At 36.6% G+C, this 20963-nt stretch overlaps 1 protein-coding gene across 8 annotated transcripts in view; it reads right to left on the reverse strand.

Annotated features, from left to right (window-relative positions):
• Window positions 1–20963, reverse strand: part of NEK1 (NIMA related kinase 1) — a 215085-nt gene that overhangs the window by 25514 nt on the left and 168608 nt on the right. For 6 of the 8 annotated variants that reach the window (XR_009212947.1, XM_058436867.1, XM_032148894.2 and 3 more), the window contains 4 exons: window positions 20189–20365; window positions 15369–15489; window positions 7766–7854; window positions 6174–6421 (listed from right to left, as the gene is read on the reverse strand). Coding sequence is in view for 5 of the 8 variants with exons in the window: in XM_058436867.1 (XP_058292850.1) it covers window positions 6174–6421; window positions 7766–7854; window positions 15369–15489; window positions 20189–20365 (635 nt within the window). In the remaining 3 variants the exon portion in view is untranslated. Of the gene's footprint in view, window positions 1–6173; window positions 6422–7765; window positions 7855–14226; window positions 14344–15368; window positions 15490–20188; window positions 20366–20963 lie in introns of those variants that run through there. The other 2 variants (XR_009212948.1, XM_032148900.2) reach the window with 2 other exon arrangements.

Here is a 20963-nt window from a genome sequence, read left to right on the forward strand (position 1 = left end):
CTAGAAATATAATATTCACAAGGTCCACCTTCAAATAAAGAATTATAAAATACATCCAGAAGTAGGACAATATGATCCATAACCAGTAGAAAAATAAGTCAACAGAAAAAGATACAGAGATGATGGAACTCGCAGATAAGTATATTAAGCCAGCTATTTTAATGGAGTATTAAAGGATAAACACAAAAAACAACTTCTAAAGATAAAACATACAATATCGAAATAAAAGTTTCACTGAGTGGGATTAATATAGTATATTATCGCAGAAAAAAGATAAGTAAACGTGAATAGATACTAATACAATTTATCCACAATGAAGTACAGAGAGAAAAAAAGACTGAAAACAAAATGAACATAATCTTAGTGACCCATGGAATGGTATCAAAGAGTCTAACATATATGTAACTGGAGTCACAGAAAAGGTAGTAGAGAGAGAGAAAAAAAAATTTAATTGAAATAATAGCCAAAACTTTTCCAAATTTAATGAAAAGTATAAACCTAAGGGTCCAAGAAGATCAATGAACCCCAAAGCAGGATAAACACACACACATTACAGACCCCATATACAGCATTGGTCCCATAAGATTATAATAGAGCTGAAAAATTCCTCTCACCACCTAATGGCATTGTAGTGTCATAGTGTAATGAATTACTCACATGTTTGTGGTGATGCTGATGTAAACAAACCTACCACACTGCTAGTCCTATAAAACCTTACTCCAAAAACCTTACTCCCCAAAACCCTTACCAAAGCACTTAATAATCAAAATGCTAGAAACCAGTGATAAAAAGGAAACTGTAAAAGAAGCCAGAGAAAAAGATACTCTATATACATGAAGATAAGAAAGCTCACATATTTCTTAGAAACAATGCAACCCAGAAGACAATATAATTCTATATCTAGTGAAAATATCCACTCAAAATGAAGGTGAAATAAAAACACTTTCATACAAACAAAATCTGAAAAAAAAAAAAAATCATCATCAACAGGGCTGTGTAAGAAGTGTTAATGGAAGTTCTTAAAGTGGAAGAAAAAGAATACCACATAGAAACTTGAATTCTGCACAAAGGAACAAAAAATGTTAGAAATAGTAAACGTGTAAATATAAAATACTTTCTTAATTTCTGATTTCTGTAAAAGATAAATGAATGTTTAAGCAAAAATAATAAACATGTGGTAGAAAAATACCCGACAACAATACCACGAAGAACACGCAGGACGGGAATGGAAGTACAGTATGCTTTGCTTAACAAAGATACATTACGAGAAAAGTGTTGTTAGGCAATTTTGTCATTGTGTGAACATCATAGAGTGTAATTACACAAACCTAGAGGTATTAGCCTACTACATATCTAGGATATGAGGGACAGCCTATTGTTCCTAGGCTACAAACCTGTATAGCATGTTACTACACTCAATATTATAGAAGATTGTAATACAATGGTAAATATTTGTCTATCTAAACACTAAGGTATAGTCAAAATACCACATAAAAGATTAAAAATGGTACACCTGTATAGGTACTTACCATGAACGGAGCTTATGGAACTGGAAGTTGCCCTGGGTAAGTCAGTGAGTGAGTGGTGAGTGAAATGTGAAGGCCTGGGACATTAGCGTACACTACTGTGGACTTCATAAACATTGTATACATAGACTACGCTAAATGTATTTAAAAATTTTCTGTCTTCAATAAATTAACCTTATCTTACTGTAACCTTTTCACCTTCTAAACTTGAAGACACAAACACGTTAGCCTATGCCTACAGAGGGTCAGGATGATCAATATCACTGTCTTCCACCTCCAATCTAGAAAGTCTTCAAGGGCAATAACACGAATGGAGCTGTCATCTCCTGTGATGGAGCTGTCATCTCCTCCTATACACTATATGCTGAAATACCTCCTGAAGGACCTGCCTGAGGTTGTTTTACAGTTCACTTTCTTTTAATAAGTAGAACACTTCAAAATAATGATAAAAAGTAAAGTATTAAAAATACACAAACCAGGCATGCGGTCAATTATTATTGTTGTCAAGCACTAGGTACTGTACATAATTGTTTGTCCTAAACTTTTATAGGACTAGCAGTGTGGTAGGTTTGTTTACATCACCATCACCACAAACATGTGAGTAATGCATTACACTGTGACACTACGATGTCATTAGGTAGTGAGAGGAATTTTTCGCTCTATTATAATCTTATGGGACCACTGCTGTATATGGGGTCTGTAATTCACTGAAATGTCATTATGTGATGCATGACTGCCTATAGTTGTAAGGTTTTTAATGACATATGTGAAGTGGTATATTATTATTTGAAGGGAGATTATGCTAAGCTAAAGATGTATCTTGAAAACAAACAGCAGAGATAAAATTAGGTGCTAAAAATAATCCAAAGGAAGGAAGAATAAAAGTAAAAAGGGAACAAAAAAGTGATCAGACAAATAGAAAACAAATAGCAAAATGGTAGGTTTAAACCCAATCATACGGTGGTGATAGTAATAGTTACATTAAATGTAAATTGTCTAATCAATTAAAAGAGCTTGTTAGACTTGTTAAAAACAAGACTTGACTAACATGATAACTGCAAGAAATCCACTTTAAATACAAAATGTTTGGTTAAGAGTAGTAAAGAATGTATATATACCATATAAAGATTAAGCATAAGAAAGCTGGAATGGCTATAATAAAACCAGAGAAAATGTTTCAGACAAGGTGATATGACCAGTGATAAAAGGTTCATTTCATGGTGACAAAGGGGTTGATTCATTAAGAAGACATATTGATTCTTAGTTTAAATGCAACTGAGTGGAAATGTCAACACTCCTTTTCAGTAATTGATAAGTAGAAAGAAAATCAGTAAGGATATTGAACAACGTGATCAAACAAAAAGGATACTTCATAAACATAAACATATCAATTCATCCAGGAGACAGAAGAATACTAAATTTTTATTTGCCCCAAAACAGAACTTCAAAATACATAAAATAAAAACTGACATAACTGAAAGAAGAAATAGTTATCTATACAAGTTGATATGGTTTGGCTATGTCCCCACCCAAATCTCATCTGGAATTGTAATCCCCGAGTCAGTGGAGGGATCTGGTGGGAGGTGACTGGATCATGAGGGCAGATTTCCCCCATGCTATTCTTGTGATGGTGAGTGAGTTCTCATGAGATCTGACAATTTAAAAGTGTGTGGCACTTCCCCCTTCATGCCCATGCTCTCTCTCTCTCTCTCTCTCTCTCTGTCTTCTGCTGCCATGTAAGATATGCCTTGCTTCCCCTTTGCCTTCTGCCACGATTGTTAAGTTTCCTGAAGCCTCCCCAGCTATGCGGAACTGTAAGTCAGTTAAATCTATTTTCTTCATAAATTACTCAGTCTCAGGTAGTTCTTGATAGCAGTGTGAAAACTGACTCTACACAAGTGTAGTTAAGAATTTCAATCTTCTCTCAGCAATTTATAGTTCAAATAGATTAAAAAATCAGTAAAGATGCAGAAGACTTGAACACTATCAGCCAATGTGACTTAACTGACATTCACAGTATATTTCACAGTAGAAAAACACACATTATTTTTAAGAAATTTGTTAGAGTAGGATCCACCAGCAGTGGAGACAGAAGAGTGACTACCGAGTTCAGAGAAAAACTAGGAAAGTACAGTATAAAGGGAGCCAACAGATAAAGTGAACTTAAAAGTACAGCATATATGAACTCTGTTGAAAGAAGAAAAGCTAAGAAAGGTGAAAGAGAAAATGGTGCAGAGAATTTGGCAACATACCGGTAACTGACGATCTAAACAGGGCCGCTTCAGTGGACGAGCAAGCTAAACGCCATATTGGAATGTATTGGGAAGTGAATGTATGTGGAAACTGCAATGAGACAGCAACATAGTCAAGATGCTTGGTTGCAAAAGGGGATAGAGAAATGGAGTGGTAGCTAAAGAAGGATACTGTGCTCAAAAGAAGTTTGCTATTTTTGATGAGATGTATGAGAACATATATGTTGAGTAAATGATCCACTATAGAAAAAGTTGATGACACGGGTTAGAATGGCAAAATTAATGGAATCAGTTCCTTGAAGAGTGAGGGGTGGGATCCAAAGCACAAGGGGAATTTCCTCAATCAAGGAAAAAATCCCACCAGTAGTATAACTTAACATTTGCAAAAAAGAGCTTTAAACATGCTTATAAAAGGTTAAATTATCCCACTTTAGTAAACAGATTATATAAATATTTATAGAATGGGCAGGGATGGTTTTGTGTTCTTTTCCTAAATGGCTACAGACTGCTTTGATTTTCTAGTGTTTTTTCTTGCCTCTTTCCTAATACTCCTCTACATGACATCTGCATTGCTGCTTCTAATTTGCTGTGGTTACTTCTAGAGTAAGTTCTTCTATAGAACTCTTAAGGTCATAGAAGAAAATCAAACAATCAAATGTATTATGCAAAGAATATTAACTTCATAGACGGCAATAAGGTATTAAGAAGCTTTGAGCTAAAGATGGCTATACATCTTTACTACAAAAAAAGTACATGAATTGTATGATAGTCCTTATCCATAGACCTTTCTCTCTAACACTGAAGATCATAAATTTGTTTTGGTAGTTCACACCTTTCAAAAGACTGATATTAGGTAAATGGGGAAATTTAATAATCTCTAAATTTAAGATACTCCACAAAATGAAAGTATACCCAGTTGGAAAATTAAATTGAAAATCAAAATGACTATTTATTATTTATTTGAGACAGAGACTCACTCTGTCACCCAGGCTGGAGTGCGATGGCGCAATCTCGGCTCACTGCAACCTCCACCTCCCGGGTTCAAGTGATTCTCTTGCCTCAGCCTCCCAAATAGCTGGGATTACAGGCCCACACAACTACGCCCAGCTAATTTTTGTATTTTTAGTAGAGATGGGGTTTCGCCATGTTGGCCAGGCTGGTCTCGAGCTCCTGAGCTCAAGTGATCCGCCCACCCCAGCTTCCCAAAGTGCTGGGACTGTAGGTATGAACCAGCATGCCTGGCCAAAATGACATATTTAAAAAATAATTAAGGACTAAAGAATTCAGACAATTCATTCCTTTACAGGCTAAAATAAATACAAAATGCCCAACCTCATTTGTAAAACACAGAAACATAAATGTATACAAATCAATACCATTACTCATTTGATAAATAGACAATTTTTAAGTAAATAATAATGGTGGGTGGTATTTAACATACAGAGAAATGGATGTACTTTCACATACTATTGACAGCACTATAAACTATTTGGAAATCAGGCAGTATACAATATAACCTTTTGAATTCCACTTACAGAAATTTATTTTATGGAAATAATTGTAGATATGTACAAAGATAAGAGGTGTAAGTGATTACAACAACAAAAATTAAAGCGGAAAGGCATGACAATAGAAAAAGATTTGTAAAAAGATTATGATAAGCAGCTCAATGGAATATGTGGTTATTTATGATGATATAAAGAGAATATGTGACAATGACAAAGTGCTATTTTCATCACAGTATTGTAATAATGGCATTTGCAATAACGTCATGATATATATTGAACAGAAAAGGTTATAAAGAGTATACATAAAATCTTATTTTGGTAAAAAGATATGTATATGCAAAGGTTATATGAAAAGTAATATAATAAATGATATTTCTTATTTTTACCTGCGTTTCAACATTTTCTGTAGAGATATTTTTTATAAGAAAAAATTGGTTACATATATTCAAAAATAGCAAGTGAGAAAAAGAGGTCTGAAAAACTTCTACCAGAAAGTACATATGAATATCTATTAATGTTTTTACATACAAATTAGGCAATATAGCACCTCTGTCTATTTAAGATATATTGCTTAAGCTTAGTGTGATACTAAAAATGGAAGTCAGGTTGGATAGTGGGAAAGAGCAATAGTGCATGAGGGTATATAAAAGGACTTTTTGCTCAAGTAAAAGACTCTATAAAAAAAATCCTGAACAGGAAGCCAATGAAATAGTCTTTATCCTAATTGTACTCTCAATTGCAATTCATTTGCTAAGAAGATGGAGGTTTTTGTTGGATGTGTGTTTGTGTCCATGTTAAGAGATTAAAACTCAATATTATGGTTTATAAAAGAAAAACAATAATATATGTTATCGAATGGATATTTTCCATTTGAGGACCATACTTGCCTTTGGGTTGTTTGCATCAAACAGACCAGTTGAAAGTCCAATCAGCAAGGAATTCTTGTTTTTATTTTTTGGTGGTAAATGTGAGTGAGATCGAAATGCAAAGGATTCTTCTGGTGAACACTGAACTGACTGAACTTGAGAGACTAAGTTCAAGTGTTCAGAATGAATCACCTTATGGAACAATGGTTCTGGTTGCACAGACTTATCTACACCACATTTAGAGTGCTGAGAATCATTGGTTCCAGGCTCTGTGGTAGAAAGTAGAGATTATGTGGTAAGTCTATACAGCACTTAAAGTTCTAAATGATATTGATAAGGCACAGTATGTAACACAAATTCTAGCAAAAAACCCACATATCAGGAAAATAAAATCAAAATATGTGTGTCAGTATATTACGTTCTGAATAATCTTTAACAGGATACAATGTTTTATCTTCAGAGAGTTGATTCAATTTGTTATGTACTTTCACTATATTGAAAGTTCTACAATACAGACACAAGGCTGGGCATGGTGGCTAACACCTGTAATCCCAGCCCCTCAGGAGGCCAAGGTGGGAGGATTGCTTGAGGCCAGGAGTTTGAAACCAGCCTGAGCAACTAAGTGAGACTCTGTCTCCACAAAAAATAAAATAAAATTAGCCAAGGTGGAGGACTGCTTGAGGCCAGGAGTTTGAAACCAGCCTGAGCAACTAAGTGAGACTACGTCTCCACAAAAAATAAAATTAGCTGGGTGTAGTAGCGCATGCCTATAGTCCCAGCTACTCTGGAGGATGAGATGAGGGTTGTTTGAGCCCAGGAGTTCGAGGCTGCAGTGAGTTATAATCGCGCCACTGCACTCCAGCCTGGGCAACAGAGTGAGACCCTGTCTCTCAAGAAAAACAAACAAAATGAAGAAAAAAATAGACATAAATCCAAAGAAATGTGAAAAAATACACTATTTAGATACATATTTAGTTCCAGTTTATCTTTGTTCCTATAGGTTAGATGAAAAAAATTATTTTTTCTTTTCTTTTTAAGAAATAGGTCTCGGTCTATTGCCCAGGCTGGAGTGCAGTCCTGGCCTCAAGCAATCCTCTCACCTCAGTCTCCTGAGTGGATAGGACTACAGGCATGCCACCATGCCTGGCTAATTTAAAAAATTTTTTGTAGAGATGGAGTAGCGCTATGTTGTCCAGGCTGGTCTCAAACTTCTGGCCTCAAGTGATCCTCCCACCTCAGCCTCCCAAAGTGCTGGGATTACAGGTGTAAGCCATTACACTCAGCCTACCTTTCTTATATTTTAACTAATACTATTTTAAAAAGAAGACAATTTATTTAATGTCCTTAGTACACTGGCTTAGCTTTGGCAAGTAATTCTTTTCATTTTTAATACTCAATAAAAATAACTGACCAAAAACTTTTACTGCCATGTTGCCATACAATCCAGGCTTATTAATGTAGTCCAGTGTGCTATGCCTATTATATTTTTAAAATGATTGAGATGACTGACAAGGAATGCTTTCTTATTTATATATTACCCAAATAAAATAGGTTGATGTTAATAATCATTAACATCTTCCAGAGAGTAATTAGACTAATGCAATGATGCTTACCTGTATGAATGTCACTAAGTTTGTCCACAGTACTTGAGACTCCATCTTCACAAACTTCATTTTCCTGAATGGTGATCCTATCTTCCGACCTGTCACAGATGGGTACACCAATTAAAAACACACACACACAGTTTACCAGAAATAAAAGTGCTCTAAAATACAGGAAATGGAACACAAGTTCACTAGCATTCTTTGATCCCTCTTCCAAGTATTTTTCTCACTTTCATATATACTTTCTCACATAAGTACACTGTATTTTTTACCCTGTTGAAATCCTCACCAAACAGTAAGCATTCACAGCAACCAGGCTCACCAAGTATTATAACAATGGTTCTCAAAGTACAGTCCCCAGACAACAGCATAGTAAAGAAACTAGTTAGAAATACAAATTCTCAGGCTCACCCTTACCTGTGAATCAGAAACGTTGGGGGATAAGGCCCAGCAATTAGTTGGGAAAAGTCCCAAAGTCATTCTAATACATGCTAATGTTTGAGAACCACTACTTTAAAGAATGGGAATGCCCCTTAAGAGTGGAGAATATAAAACAATTACGATATATTAATACCATGGAATATCATGCAGCTGTTAAAAAATGAAGCAGAGATCTATAGAAACTGATTAGAATAGGCAAGATATACTGTTAAGTAAACAAAGTGATTCACAGACCAATTTGTATTAAATGGTGTTAGATTTTGAAAAAATGGTTTGTAGCACAGAAAAATAGAATAATATTCACAAAAATATTTTAACCCTCAAAGGGAGGGGATTAAGATTGAGGAAAAAAAAATAAAAAATAACTCACAATTTTTATCTCTATATGCTTGGGAATTAAATTCATGCATTTTTTTTTTAACAAAAATTTAAAGACTGGAAGAATATATTCCAGAAGCACCAGTAATTTATCTTTGGGAGTTAGCTTATAGGTAAGTTTTTATTTTCTAAATACTTTTAAATCTGTTTCAAATTTTATTTTTTTTAATTAATTTTTTTTTTGAGACGGAGTCTCGCTCTGTTGCCCAGGCTGGAGTGCAGTGGCACGATCTCGGCTCACTGCAACCTCTGCCTCCTGGGTTCATGCCATTCTCCTGCCTCAGCCTCCTGAGTAGTTGAGACTACAGGTGCTGGCCACCACGCCCAGCTAATTTTTTGTATTTTTAGTAGAGACAGGGTTTCATCGTGTTAGCCAGGATGGTCTCGATCTCCTGACCTCGGGATCTGCCTGCCTCAGCCTCCTAAAGTGCTGGGATTACAGGTGTGAACCACCGCGCCTGGCCCATTTCAAATTTTAAATAATTTTCCACTTTTTCATTTTCAGATTTTCAACTATTTTCTGTTTTTATTTTATTTTTATTTATTTATTTTTGAGACAGTCTCACTCTGCCACCCAGGCTGGAGTGCAGTGGCACAATCTTGGCTCACTGCAGCCTCCTCCTCCCAGGTTCAAGCAATTCTCATGACTTAGCCTCCCAAGTAGCTAGGGTGACAGGCACATGCCACTGCACCCAGCTAATTTTTGTATTTTTCAGTAGAGACGGGGTTTTGCCATGTTGGCCAGGTTGGTCTCAAACTCCTGACCTCAGGTGATCCACCCACCTCGGCCTCCCAAAGTGCTGGGAGACAGGGTCTTGCTCTGTTGCCCAGGCCGGAGTGCAGTGGCATAATCATGGCTCACCTCACTGCAGCCTTGATCTCCTGGGCTCAAGTGATCCTCCCACCTCAGTCTCCCAAGTATCTGGGATTACAGACACATGCAACCATGCCTGGCTTTTTTTTTTTTTTCCATAGAGGTGGGGTCTTGCCATGTTGCCCAGGCTGGTATCAAACTCCTGGCCTCAAACAACTCTCCCACCTTGGCTTCCCAAAGTGCTGGGATTACAGGCATGAGCCACTTTCCCAGTCAAGCAACATATTTATTCATTCAAAATATAATGCCCCTTGGTTCCTCAAAAAGGTAAACTGAATTACCATATGATGCCACAATTCCACTCCAAGGTATGTACCCAAAGGAACTGAAAGCAAAGACTCAAACAGATTCTGTGTGTCAATGTTCTTCGCAGCACTCTTCCAACAGCCAGATGGTGGAAACAACCTACGTGCCCATCAACTGATGAATTATAAAAATATATGGTATATATATATAATGGAATATTATTCAGCCATAAAAAGAAATGAAGAACTGGCATGTCCTACAACATGGATGAAAAACTAAAAACAGTATGTTAAGTAAAGGAAGCCAGAAACAAAAGGCTACATACTATATGATTCTGTAAGAAATATCCAGAATTGCAAAATCCACAGCGACAGAAAGCAGATTAGTGGCCGCCGGAGGTTGGTGGGGTGGAAAAAAATGGGGGATGATTGCTTAACAGATAGATAGGTGGGTGATGAAAATGTTCTGGAACTATATAGTGGTGATGGTTGTACCCCACTGTGGATTTCTAAATGTCATTGACTTGTACAATTTTAAATGGTGAATTTTATGTTATATGAATTTTATTCCAGTAAAAAAGTAAAGTTCCTTTTAGGACTCCTAACTACTTGAATTCCAGTTGCCCTTCCTATTATTAGTTTGGTGCACACCTTACCAGATTTTTCCTTTAAATTTACATGCTAATCTAATATACGGAGATGCTTTTTTCATTCAATATTATTTTATTCCATTAATCAATGTTTTAGACATATTTCCATATTAAAAAACAGTCCCATTTATTCTTTTAGGTGCTGTATTATATTCCATAATGCTTTAGAGTTGACCCTTAAACAACATGGGTCTGAACTTCATGCATCTACTTAGATGTAAATTTTTTTTCAACCAAATGTGGATTGAAAATACAGTATTCGTGGGATGCAAACCTGTGTATACAGATGGCTGGCTTTTCATATATTATATATGGGTTCCACAGAGCCCACTGTGGGACTTGAGTATGTGTAGATTTTGGTATACGAAGGACACTGGAACCAATCCCTCAAATATACGAAAGGATGGCTGTATACAGAAACACAGCAGTATTTTTAGCTACCTCCTTATTAATGATTATTTAGACTGTTTCAGATTATTTGCTGTGACTCTCCTGGAATGAATATTCCTGCATTTGCTTCTTTGTGCTCATGTATGAATGATCTGAGAGTAGATACCAAAAGTAAAAGACGTATATTATAGGATGTGCACATTTAAAACGTTAACAAAACTGTCAAATGGATCTCTAAACTGGCTCTACCATTTCACATATGTATTTGCAGTCCATCAAAGAACCGTAGTCCCAATCCCTCACACACATTTGATATATCATTTCTCTTCCCCATGGCTTCATGTTATTTTATGGAAAAACAATCAGTGGAAAATTCATCTTTTCCATTGATGTGGAAAAGGACTCTCGCCCTGCCTTTTACTCACTCTTCTTTGAGGAGCAGTAAGTATCTGACTAGCAGTGACATTCACAGTACCCTAGTTCTCCACTAAGTTAGTCTATCAAACACTTAGGAATCTGACTTCTTTGTCTGTCATTTTATTGATGCCCTGTAACTCGTAAAGTATCATACTGTTGTATTTACTAACTATCTGGGTTTCTTCCTTCATGAATAGCCTATTCATCGTCTTTCCCCATTTTTCTATTGGACTTTTGTCTTTTTCTTATTAATTTATACATGTTCTTTATAAATTCTGGATATTAATTGTTATGTTAGACTGCCTCCTTAAAAAATTTTTTATTTAGGTCTTTAATCAATCTGGTATTGTTTTGTTGAATGGTTTCAGAAATGGAAATGATTATTTTATTTTTTCCAAATTGTGACTGATTTGTCTCAAGAGCATGTATTAAATAGGTTATCTTTTTATGTTAATTAGAAATCTTTACCATTTATTAAATTTCCATACATACATTTCAAATACTGGTTTTCTATTATTCCTATAATATATAAAAATGATTTAAAAAATAGAAGACACTGTCTCTGCCTTTAAGGAACTCTTTTTGTTTTTCATTTTTTTTTTTTGAGACAGGGTCTCACTCTGTCACCTAGGCTGGAGTGCAGTGGCACAATCTTGGCTCACTGCAACCTCTACCACCTGGGTTCAAGTGATTCTCATGCCTCAGCCACACAGGTAGCTGGAATGACAGGCGTGCGCACAACCATACCTGGCTAATTTATTTGTATTTTTTAGTAGGAACAGGGTTTTGCCATGTTGGCCATGCTGGTCTCGAACTCCTGGCCTCAAGAGATCCGCCTACCTCAGCCTCTCAAAGTGCTGGGATTACAGCCACTGGGCACATACTGCTAAGCAAAACGGGCCAATCTAAAGACTTCATACTATGTAACTAGATGACATTCTGCAAAAGGCGAAACTATGGAGACAATAAAAAGATCAGTGGCTGCCAGGGATTGTGGGGTGCAAAGAAGATAGGATAAACAGGTGAAGCACAGAGGATTGTACAGTATCATAGGAATAATAGTGTAATGTGAATCCATGTCATTATACCTTTGTCAAAACTTGTAGAATGTACCAAATAGTGAACCCTAATGTAAACTATAAACTTTAAGTTAATAGTAATGTGTCAATATTGGCTCATCAGTTGTAACAAATAAAATACATTAATGCAAGATGTTAAAAATACCACTTGCCAGGAGTAAGAAAAAAAATTGTTGGGGGTGGGGAGTGAGAGGTATATAGTAAGTCTATAATTTTTGCTCATTTTTTGGTAGACTAAAATTGCTCACAAAAGTCTATTAGTTAAAAAAACCCAATAAAGCCAATACAGCAAAAGACTAAAAATATAAAAATAAAATAAAAATGACAACAAAATTCAACTACTATAGCATATCAAAGATACAGCATACTTCTGTAAATTAACTAGATATTTAAATACAAAAATTTCAGATTGAATCACGAACCATATCAGAAACATAATTAAAATAAAATAATTCAGAAAAACTGAAAACAGAAGGATGAGCCAATGCAGATTGAGCAAATATAAATAAAAAGATAAAACTTAGTCAAAAAATATTAAGCAAGACTAAAACAATGATATTTTATAATGCTATAATGTGTAATTTGCCACAAGAGTATTATACTTGTGAATATCTGCACCACATAACTTAGGATCAACATTCATTAGACAAAAATCACTTGAAATATAAAACGAAATAAATGGAAACACACTAGTAGGAATAAGCCTTCACTCATTTCAATGAAGTGAATAAAAATTGTTAAGTATATAGAAAACCTAAATAAAAAACCTGATAATCGATACATAACAATGCCAAAATATTTTATAATTTATTAATTAAAAGTATGTACTAGCTCACTGTAGACAGACCAACAGGAAAAAATGTATACTATCGCAAAAGGACAAAAAACCAAACACCGCATGTTCTCACTCATAGATGGGAATTGAACAATGAGAACTCATGGACACAGGAAGGGGAACATCACATTCCGGGTACTGTTGTGGGGTGGGGGGTGGGGGGGGGCGGGGACAGCGTTAGGAGATATACCTAATGCTAAATGACGAGCTAATGGGTGCAGGAAATCAACATGGCGCACATGGAAACATATGTAAAAAAGGCGCACAATGTACATTTTCACCCAAAAACCTAAAGTAAAAAAAAAAAAAAAAAATGTATAGAAACAGACTCAAATCTATAAACCATGATAAATTCCACAGATTTACGTGTAAAAAAATCAAATATTTAAATGTATAAAGCCTCAAATAAAAGTCCCAGAATACTGGCCAGGCACAGTCCCATGCCAGTAATCCCAGCTCTTTGGGAGGCCAAGGAGAGAGGACTGTTTCAGGCCAGGAGTTTGAAATCAACTTGGGCACCAAAATTAGACTCTGTCTCTACCAAAAAAAAAAAATGATACTAGAAAACTGAAAAAAAATTTGGTAACCTTAGAAAGAACAAGGCTGTTCTGAGTAACTATCAAAGCTCAGATAAATATGATAACAATAAAAGATAAACAAAAATAAACTATATACTTCAGCATGGCAAACCCACAACACACGCACACACAAAACATAAATGACAAGCAGAGAAAAAACAGTTGCAATTCATGTAACCACCAGGGCAAGTATCTCTCACTTTTAAGAGCTTTTACTAATTTATAAAAGACCAACGACTAAATTAAAAAAAAAGGGAGGCCAAAGATATAAAGAGACAATTCACAGACAATGAAGTTCAAATGAAACGTATACATTTGAAAAGATGTGCTTACCTTTACCTACCATAAGAGCTAGACAAACTAACAGCCCAGAGATACTATTTTTTACCTTGTTAGATTGGAAAAATTCAAGAAGTTTGATGAGAAAAGTTTAGCAAGGCTGTGGAGAAAATGGGGTTCAGACATTCTTTCTGAAAGTGTAAACTAGTATAACCTCCAGGAGAACAATAACCAAATTACAAATGCAACTTATAAAAATGCAGTTGACCAAGCGATTATACTTATTACAGATATATACACACACGAAAGTCACTTTATAAAAAACGTTGTTCATTGCAGCATCATTTGTAATGTCAATCAATGTCCAGCAGGTAGGAAACTTGTTGAGTTGTGGTATTCCACATAATGGAATACTAACTAGCTATAAAATAAGAAAAAAAGCCCTTTATGTATCATTATTAAAAAAAATTTCCCAGATTTATTATTAACTAAAAATAAACAAGGTGGAAAAATCTGTGTACACTATACTAACAAATGTAGTTAACTGTAAGGAGGAAGACAATATATTTATTTTTGCTTATGCATATACTAGAAATATACGAAAGAAGACAAGAGTGGATGGGGACAGATGTAAGCAAGACTTTTTACTGCATATCATCGTACTTTATTTATTTACTTAATTAATTTATTTATCTGAGATGGAGAGTCTGTCGCCCAGGCTTGCGTGCAGTGGTGCCATCTCAGCTCACTGCAACCTCCGCCTCCCAGGTTCAAGTGATTTTCCTGCCTCAGCCTCCTGAGTAGCTGGGATTACAGGCACCCGCCACCATGCCCAGCTAATTTTTGTACAGATGGGGTTTCGCTATGTTGACCAGGCTGGTCTGGAACACCTGACCTCAGGTGATCCACCCTCCTCGGCCTCCCAAAGTACTGGGAATACAGGTGTGAGCCACTGCGACTGGCCCACTTTATTTTTTTTGAGACAGAGTCTTGCTCTGTAGCCCAGGCTGGAGTGCAGTGGCATGATCTTGGCTCACTGCAACCTCTGCCTTCTGGGTTCAAGTGATTCTTGTGTCTTAGCCTCTCAAGTAGGTGGGACTACAGGCACGTGCCACCATGCCTGGCTAATTTTTGTATTTTTAGTAGAGACAGAGTTTTGCCATGTTGGCCAGGCTGGTCTTGAACTCCTGCCCTCAAGTGATCTGCCCGCCTCAGTCTCCCAAATTGCTGGGATTACAGGTGTGAGCCACTGTGCCCGGCCACTTCAAATATCTTATATACTTGTTTATTTCTGAACCATATGAATATCTATTAAAATTAAATTATTTTTATAAGGTATTACAATATTAGGATATTATGTTGCAATATTAGCTTATTATAGTATTTTATTAAAAGTTATTACAAAAGGGACCTAGGTTTTAAAATGTAAGGAAAAGATGTACATACTGAGTTTCCTTTGTTTCTTTTTCCTCACTAATCCACGCATCAGTAATAGTGCATGGCAAGCTCTCATCTTTGTTTGTTCCATTTGGCTCTTGTAGAACTTCTGTTTCCAAATCATCAGGTTCTGCAAAGGATAAACATAACAAGAAACATCTCAAAGCAAAATTTGTCAAGAGAATATTCAATAAACTTTCTATAAATTACTGCTACCTAGTTTTAGGGTAATATATTCATTAAAACAGAAAAATTAAATATTCTATCTATAGGGTTTAAATCGTATTATTGTGTTAAGTCTTTAGTTCAGTTATTTCTGAAATGACAGACTACTTCTTTTGCCTTTTACTGTAATAAAAATGCTCAAAGGTAATATGGTATACTCCATATTTTTCACCATTATGTAAAATTTTCTCTTCAATTAAAATTTTAGTAATATGTAAATTTGTTTAGAGAAGGTATAAAAACAGTTTAAAGAATAAAGATATTTGTGGTTAGAAATATGGAAGAATAGACTGTGATATTACTGATTAGTAACTAAACTAAAATTTCAATCTTCAAAATATATCTTTTAGTAGTCAAAAAAGAAAAACTATTACCTGGACTTTCACAATGATAGTGAGAACATAATTGAATGGCACTAAAAATCTATTTTCTTAGACCCTCAAATAATTTTTTTTTTTTTTGAGACAGGGTTTCACTCCCATCGCCCAGGCTGGAGTGCAGTGGTGTGCTCTTGGCTCACTACAACCTACACCTCCCAGGCTCAAGTGATCCTCCTGCCTCAGCCTCCTGAGTAGCTGGGACTACAGGCACACACAACAACACCAGGCTAATTTTTGTATTTTTAGTAGAGATGGGGCTTCACCATGTTGGCCAGGCTGGTCTCAAACTCCTGACCTCAAGTGATCTACCTGCCTCAGCCTCTCAAAGTGCTGGGATTACAGGCGTGAGCCACCACGCCTGGCCTGACCCTCAATTAACATCAAGATGTTACCTCTGTTTTCTGGCAGTGGCTCATTTTTCACCTGGCTGATATTTTCCAAAAGTGAATAACGATGAGAAGAGTATTTGTTAACTTCTCTTTTTCCTTTCCAATTACGATCATTAATATTATCCTGTTTAAGCCAACACTATCCCTCTTACTTCCCCTGGAATATAGACATACTTCTCCATTTTTAAAGCTTCCAATTATCTGTCTTATTTGGAAAGACAACTGATATTGTACTAATCTTTTAAGTTTTTATTTTTTATTCAAATGACTATTTTGGTCATTCATTCAAGGTAAGCACTTGGAGGCAAAATCCTTTTTTATTTTTTAATGAATAACTCTGTTTCCTAGTACTTTAAGCTGTATCATTATTAACTTATTCTATAAACTTGACTTATGACTGCATTACCTGCAAAGCCTAGAATATTTACTCTCTGGTCTATCAACTCCTGCACTAGGCTATACAGCTTCCATAGTATGCCTAACATTCTTTTCTTTTCTAAAGAAAAGGCATAAGATACTGTGTTAGTTCAGGCTACTGTAACAGAAATGTCGTAGACTGGGTGGTGTAAACAATGGAAACTTATTTCTCAGAGTTCTGGAGGCTGAAGGATCCAATGTCAGGGTGCCAGCATGGTTGGTTCTAGAGGGCCCTCTTCCTGTTTTGCAGATAACCTTTTCCTCCTCGTATCCTTATGTGGTAGAAAGCAGAAAGCTCTCTGGCCTATTCTTATAAGGGCACCAATCCCATTCATGAGGGCACCACTCTCATAACCTAATTACTTTGCAAAGACTCCACTTCCAATACAATTACATCAGGGATTAGATTTCAACATATGATTTTTTTGGGGGGTAGGGAGGGGAACAAACTTTCATTCCATAATGATACTAGTAACTATGCTTCTAATGAATCAGATTATTTAAGTTATTATGGTGAATTAAGGATGGTCACGTGTTGCAGGGTTTCTGGCTTTCCTCTCATCTAGAGGGAACTCTGTTTCTCCTCTTTTTTTTTTTTTTTTTTTTTTTTTTTGAGACGGAGTCTCGCTCTGTCGCCCAGGCTGGAGTGCAGTGGCGCGATCTCGGCTCACTGCAAGCTCCGCCTCCTGGGTTCACGCCATTCTCCTGCCTCAGCCTCTCCGAGTAGCTGGGACTACAGGCGCCCGCCACCACGCCCGGCTAATTTTTTTTTTATTTTTAGTAGAGACGGGGTTTCACCGTGGTCTCGATCTCCTGACCTCGTGATCCGCCCGCCTCGGCCTCCCAAAGTGCTGGGATTACAAGCGTGAGCCACCGTGCCCGGCCTCTCCTCCTCTTTAATTTCAGCTGGCATGGTGATTCCCTTGAGTAATGGAATACAGTGAAAATGACGCTATGTCAGTTCCAGGCTGAGCTTTTAAGAGAACTAGGAGCTTCTATTTGATATCTGGAAGCCTGAGCCATCATGAAAATAGTTTATTCTGAAAGACCACATTGCAATGCCATGAGACTAAAATGAAGGAGAGGGACCTGGATAAGCCCTGCCAATATGCCAGGCATGGGAGTGACATCATTTTGCGTCTTCCAAAAAAGCCCAGCTGATGGCTTAATACCACTGAGCAATACCAGTTGATGCTCCATGGAGCAGAAGAACCTCCAAATTCCTGACTCAAAAAATTGTGAGATAACATAAAAATAAAAATTGATTTTTATTTTGGAGACAAGTTGTCACTCTGTCACCCAGGCTGGAGTGCAGTGGCACACTCATGGCTCACTGCAGCCTCAAACTCTTGGGCTCAAGTGATTCTCCCACCTCAGCCTCCCCAGTAGCTGGGACTACAGGCATGCACCACCACACGTGGCTAATTTTCATATTTTCAGTAGAGATGGGGTATTGCCATGTTGCCCAGGCTGGTCTTGAACTCCTGGGCTCAAGCGATCTGCCAGCCTTGGCTTCCCAAACTGCCGGGATTACAGGTGTGAGCCACCGAGCCCGGCCTAAAATTGTTATTTTAAGCTACTAAGTTTTAGGAGTAATTTGTTTTGCAGCAATAGATAATTGAAGCAGAATTACATATCCAGAAGCGAGGAGCTGACGTAAAAGCCTATGTGCACTGGCTTTGGGACTGCAGGGCAGGCAGAAATTGGAAGGGCTTCAATGACATTGTTGGTGAGAGACTGGCCAGTGAAAAACGGTTACTGGAGGCTGGAGAAAAGGGGATTCCTGCTCTACAATGGCTGAAAATTTGGTAACTGCAATAATGTGGAAGATAGTAAATGTACTTTATGGATCCAGTGGTCTAGCTAAGGAGTTATCAAAGCAGAACATTCAAACTGACAGCTGCTTCTAATAACTTCTGATAAAGAACAAGAAAAGATTAATTGAAGAAAAAAGTCTAGCTTATGAGCAGAATTTAGAAGAGATACAGAGAGCTCAGGATAATTCCTTCTAGGCAACAAAAGCTTCTCAAAGGAAGACATGGCCTCAAGACAAAGACTAAATTGAGGACAGTAGGGTGTGGTCTCAGGGCAAAGATGAAGTCAAGGTTGTGCACATTAGATCTGTTATGGCACAGAAAGATTTAAAGGCATGCCTTGCAGACCCTCTTTGCTAGACAAAGAATTTCTAAGAACTCAAGAGCACTGTCTTACAGTATCCTTATAGATAACTGAAGGTAGAAAAGAGTCTGTCTCAGAAACATGAATGGCTTTTGTTAACCACAGTGAGTATCAATAATATTCACAAAATTATTTAGAAATTCTGCTTGTGGAAGCACTATAAGCTCAGACTGAAGGGGACAAACATAATTCAAAAGAGAAGAGCCCTTGAGCACAAGCTTTGGTGCAAGGAAGCAGGCTGACAATACTATTCCTGGTTGGATTTTAGAATTTCTCGGGACCAATGACTGCTATCTGCTTCCCATCTTCTTGTTTTTGAAAAGGTGTCTCAAAGGTGGTTTCACCATTGTATTTTGTACATATGGAAAACAAATAACTTATTTTTTTTTTACTCACAGGTCTTCAGATTGAGAATAACTGTACTTGAAGACCTGTAGATGAGAAACCCATCTGCACTAAGGACTGACTTTGTTATCATATTAAACTCTGAGCTAATGTCATAATGAGATGAGGCTTTCAGAAGGTGTGAGTGTATTTTGCATATGGGAGGAATGAAAATAATTTTTGGTCAGAGGGCAGACTATGGCAGATTTAGGACAGATGCAAATTCTTTGACGCCCTTCCCATTGAGGGGTGGGTTCTGTTTCCCCTCCCTTTGAATCCAGGTTAGGCTGTGACTGCTTTGACTAATAGAGTATGACAGAAGTGATACTGTGCTAGTTCTGAGATCAGCTTTTAAGAGTACAAGCTGCTTTCACCTTAGCATCTATGAGCCCCGGGCCATCATATAAGAAGTCAGACTATCTAGCCAGAAAGAGTACATAGAAGAGCCCTGAAACCACATAAAGAGGGAGAGGGGCCTAGCTAAGCTCTACTTGCCAAGATAGCAGTGAAGCTTTTTGGGACTCTTCAGACCAGCTTAGCTGCCAGCTGACCAGCATCTACTGATCTCTGAGATAAAGGCACATGAATTAGGAAAAATCACATTAGCTAAGTCTTGACTCAATTCCTGGCACATAAAATCATGAGATGAAATGGTTGGTGTTTCAACACTAAGTTTTGGGGTGACTTGTTAGGCAGTCATAAAAAAAAGACCAATTACTAAAAATATAAAAATAGTGAACCTAATCTGAGATGAATTACCCAAACATATACAAATTTTCATAATCTGTTTATAAAGCTTGTGAAATTTAAGTTTTTACTAAATAAATATAGCTCATTTTGACTCATTAGAACATACCTTCTAAATTTCCTTCCAGTTTCAATGACATCTGTGGAGATGCCTCACTAAACTCGGGACTTTTTGTCTCAGTAGGAGAATCAACAATAGCTGATGGGTTTATTTCACGTGAAATACATTGTACATTTTTTTCTCCAGTAATTAAGGGTTTGTACTTTTCCTGTTCAGGAGAAATCTCTGTGAAAACAAAAAATAAAAAATCATGCTAGTTCTCAAAATGACGAATTTTATCTGTAATGGCATTGGGGGCAAAGTTCAAAAAGCTGCATTATTGCAACAGGTAATTACTAGTTAAGCTCTGTTACATATTAGAAGTTAATAAGTGACTACGGTATATGAAAGTCAAATTTCATTTCAATTGTACATAATAATTTCTATGGTGGTCAAAATGGTTTACCTTCTTTCTGCTTTTGGTAAAATTAATATGTGTATTAGAATAGTATTTTTTAAATTATTAACTAGTTGATTCTGTTTATATGAGGTAACTCCTAGTACTTCTAATTGCTCTGAAATTCTCCACACTTTTAATTGGTCCAGGAGAGAGGAGGTTTACCTCAGAACATCCTGAGACAGGTTCAAAAAAGAATAAAAAGAAAAAAAAATTACCTCAGTATAACTTAATGCAGTTATTTACCACCCTGTCACTCCTATTAATCCGTTGAAGATTTTACTTTCCAGGTTACAAGTTCCCCAACACTAACTCTGTCATAACTAATTTAGGTGATTTCCGTATTTGTATCAATAATCCTTCCAACAGGTAGGCCTCTTGGTTTGT

The sequence above is a fragment of the Hylobates moloch genome, unplaced genomic scaffold, assembly GCF_009828535.3.
Source record: "Hylobates moloch isolate HMO894 unplaced genomic scaffold, HMol_V3 SCAFFOLD_3, whole genome shotgun sequence".
NCBI classification, from domain to species: Eukaryota; Metazoa; Chordata; class Mammalia; order Primates; family Hylobatidae; genus Hylobates; species Hylobates moloch.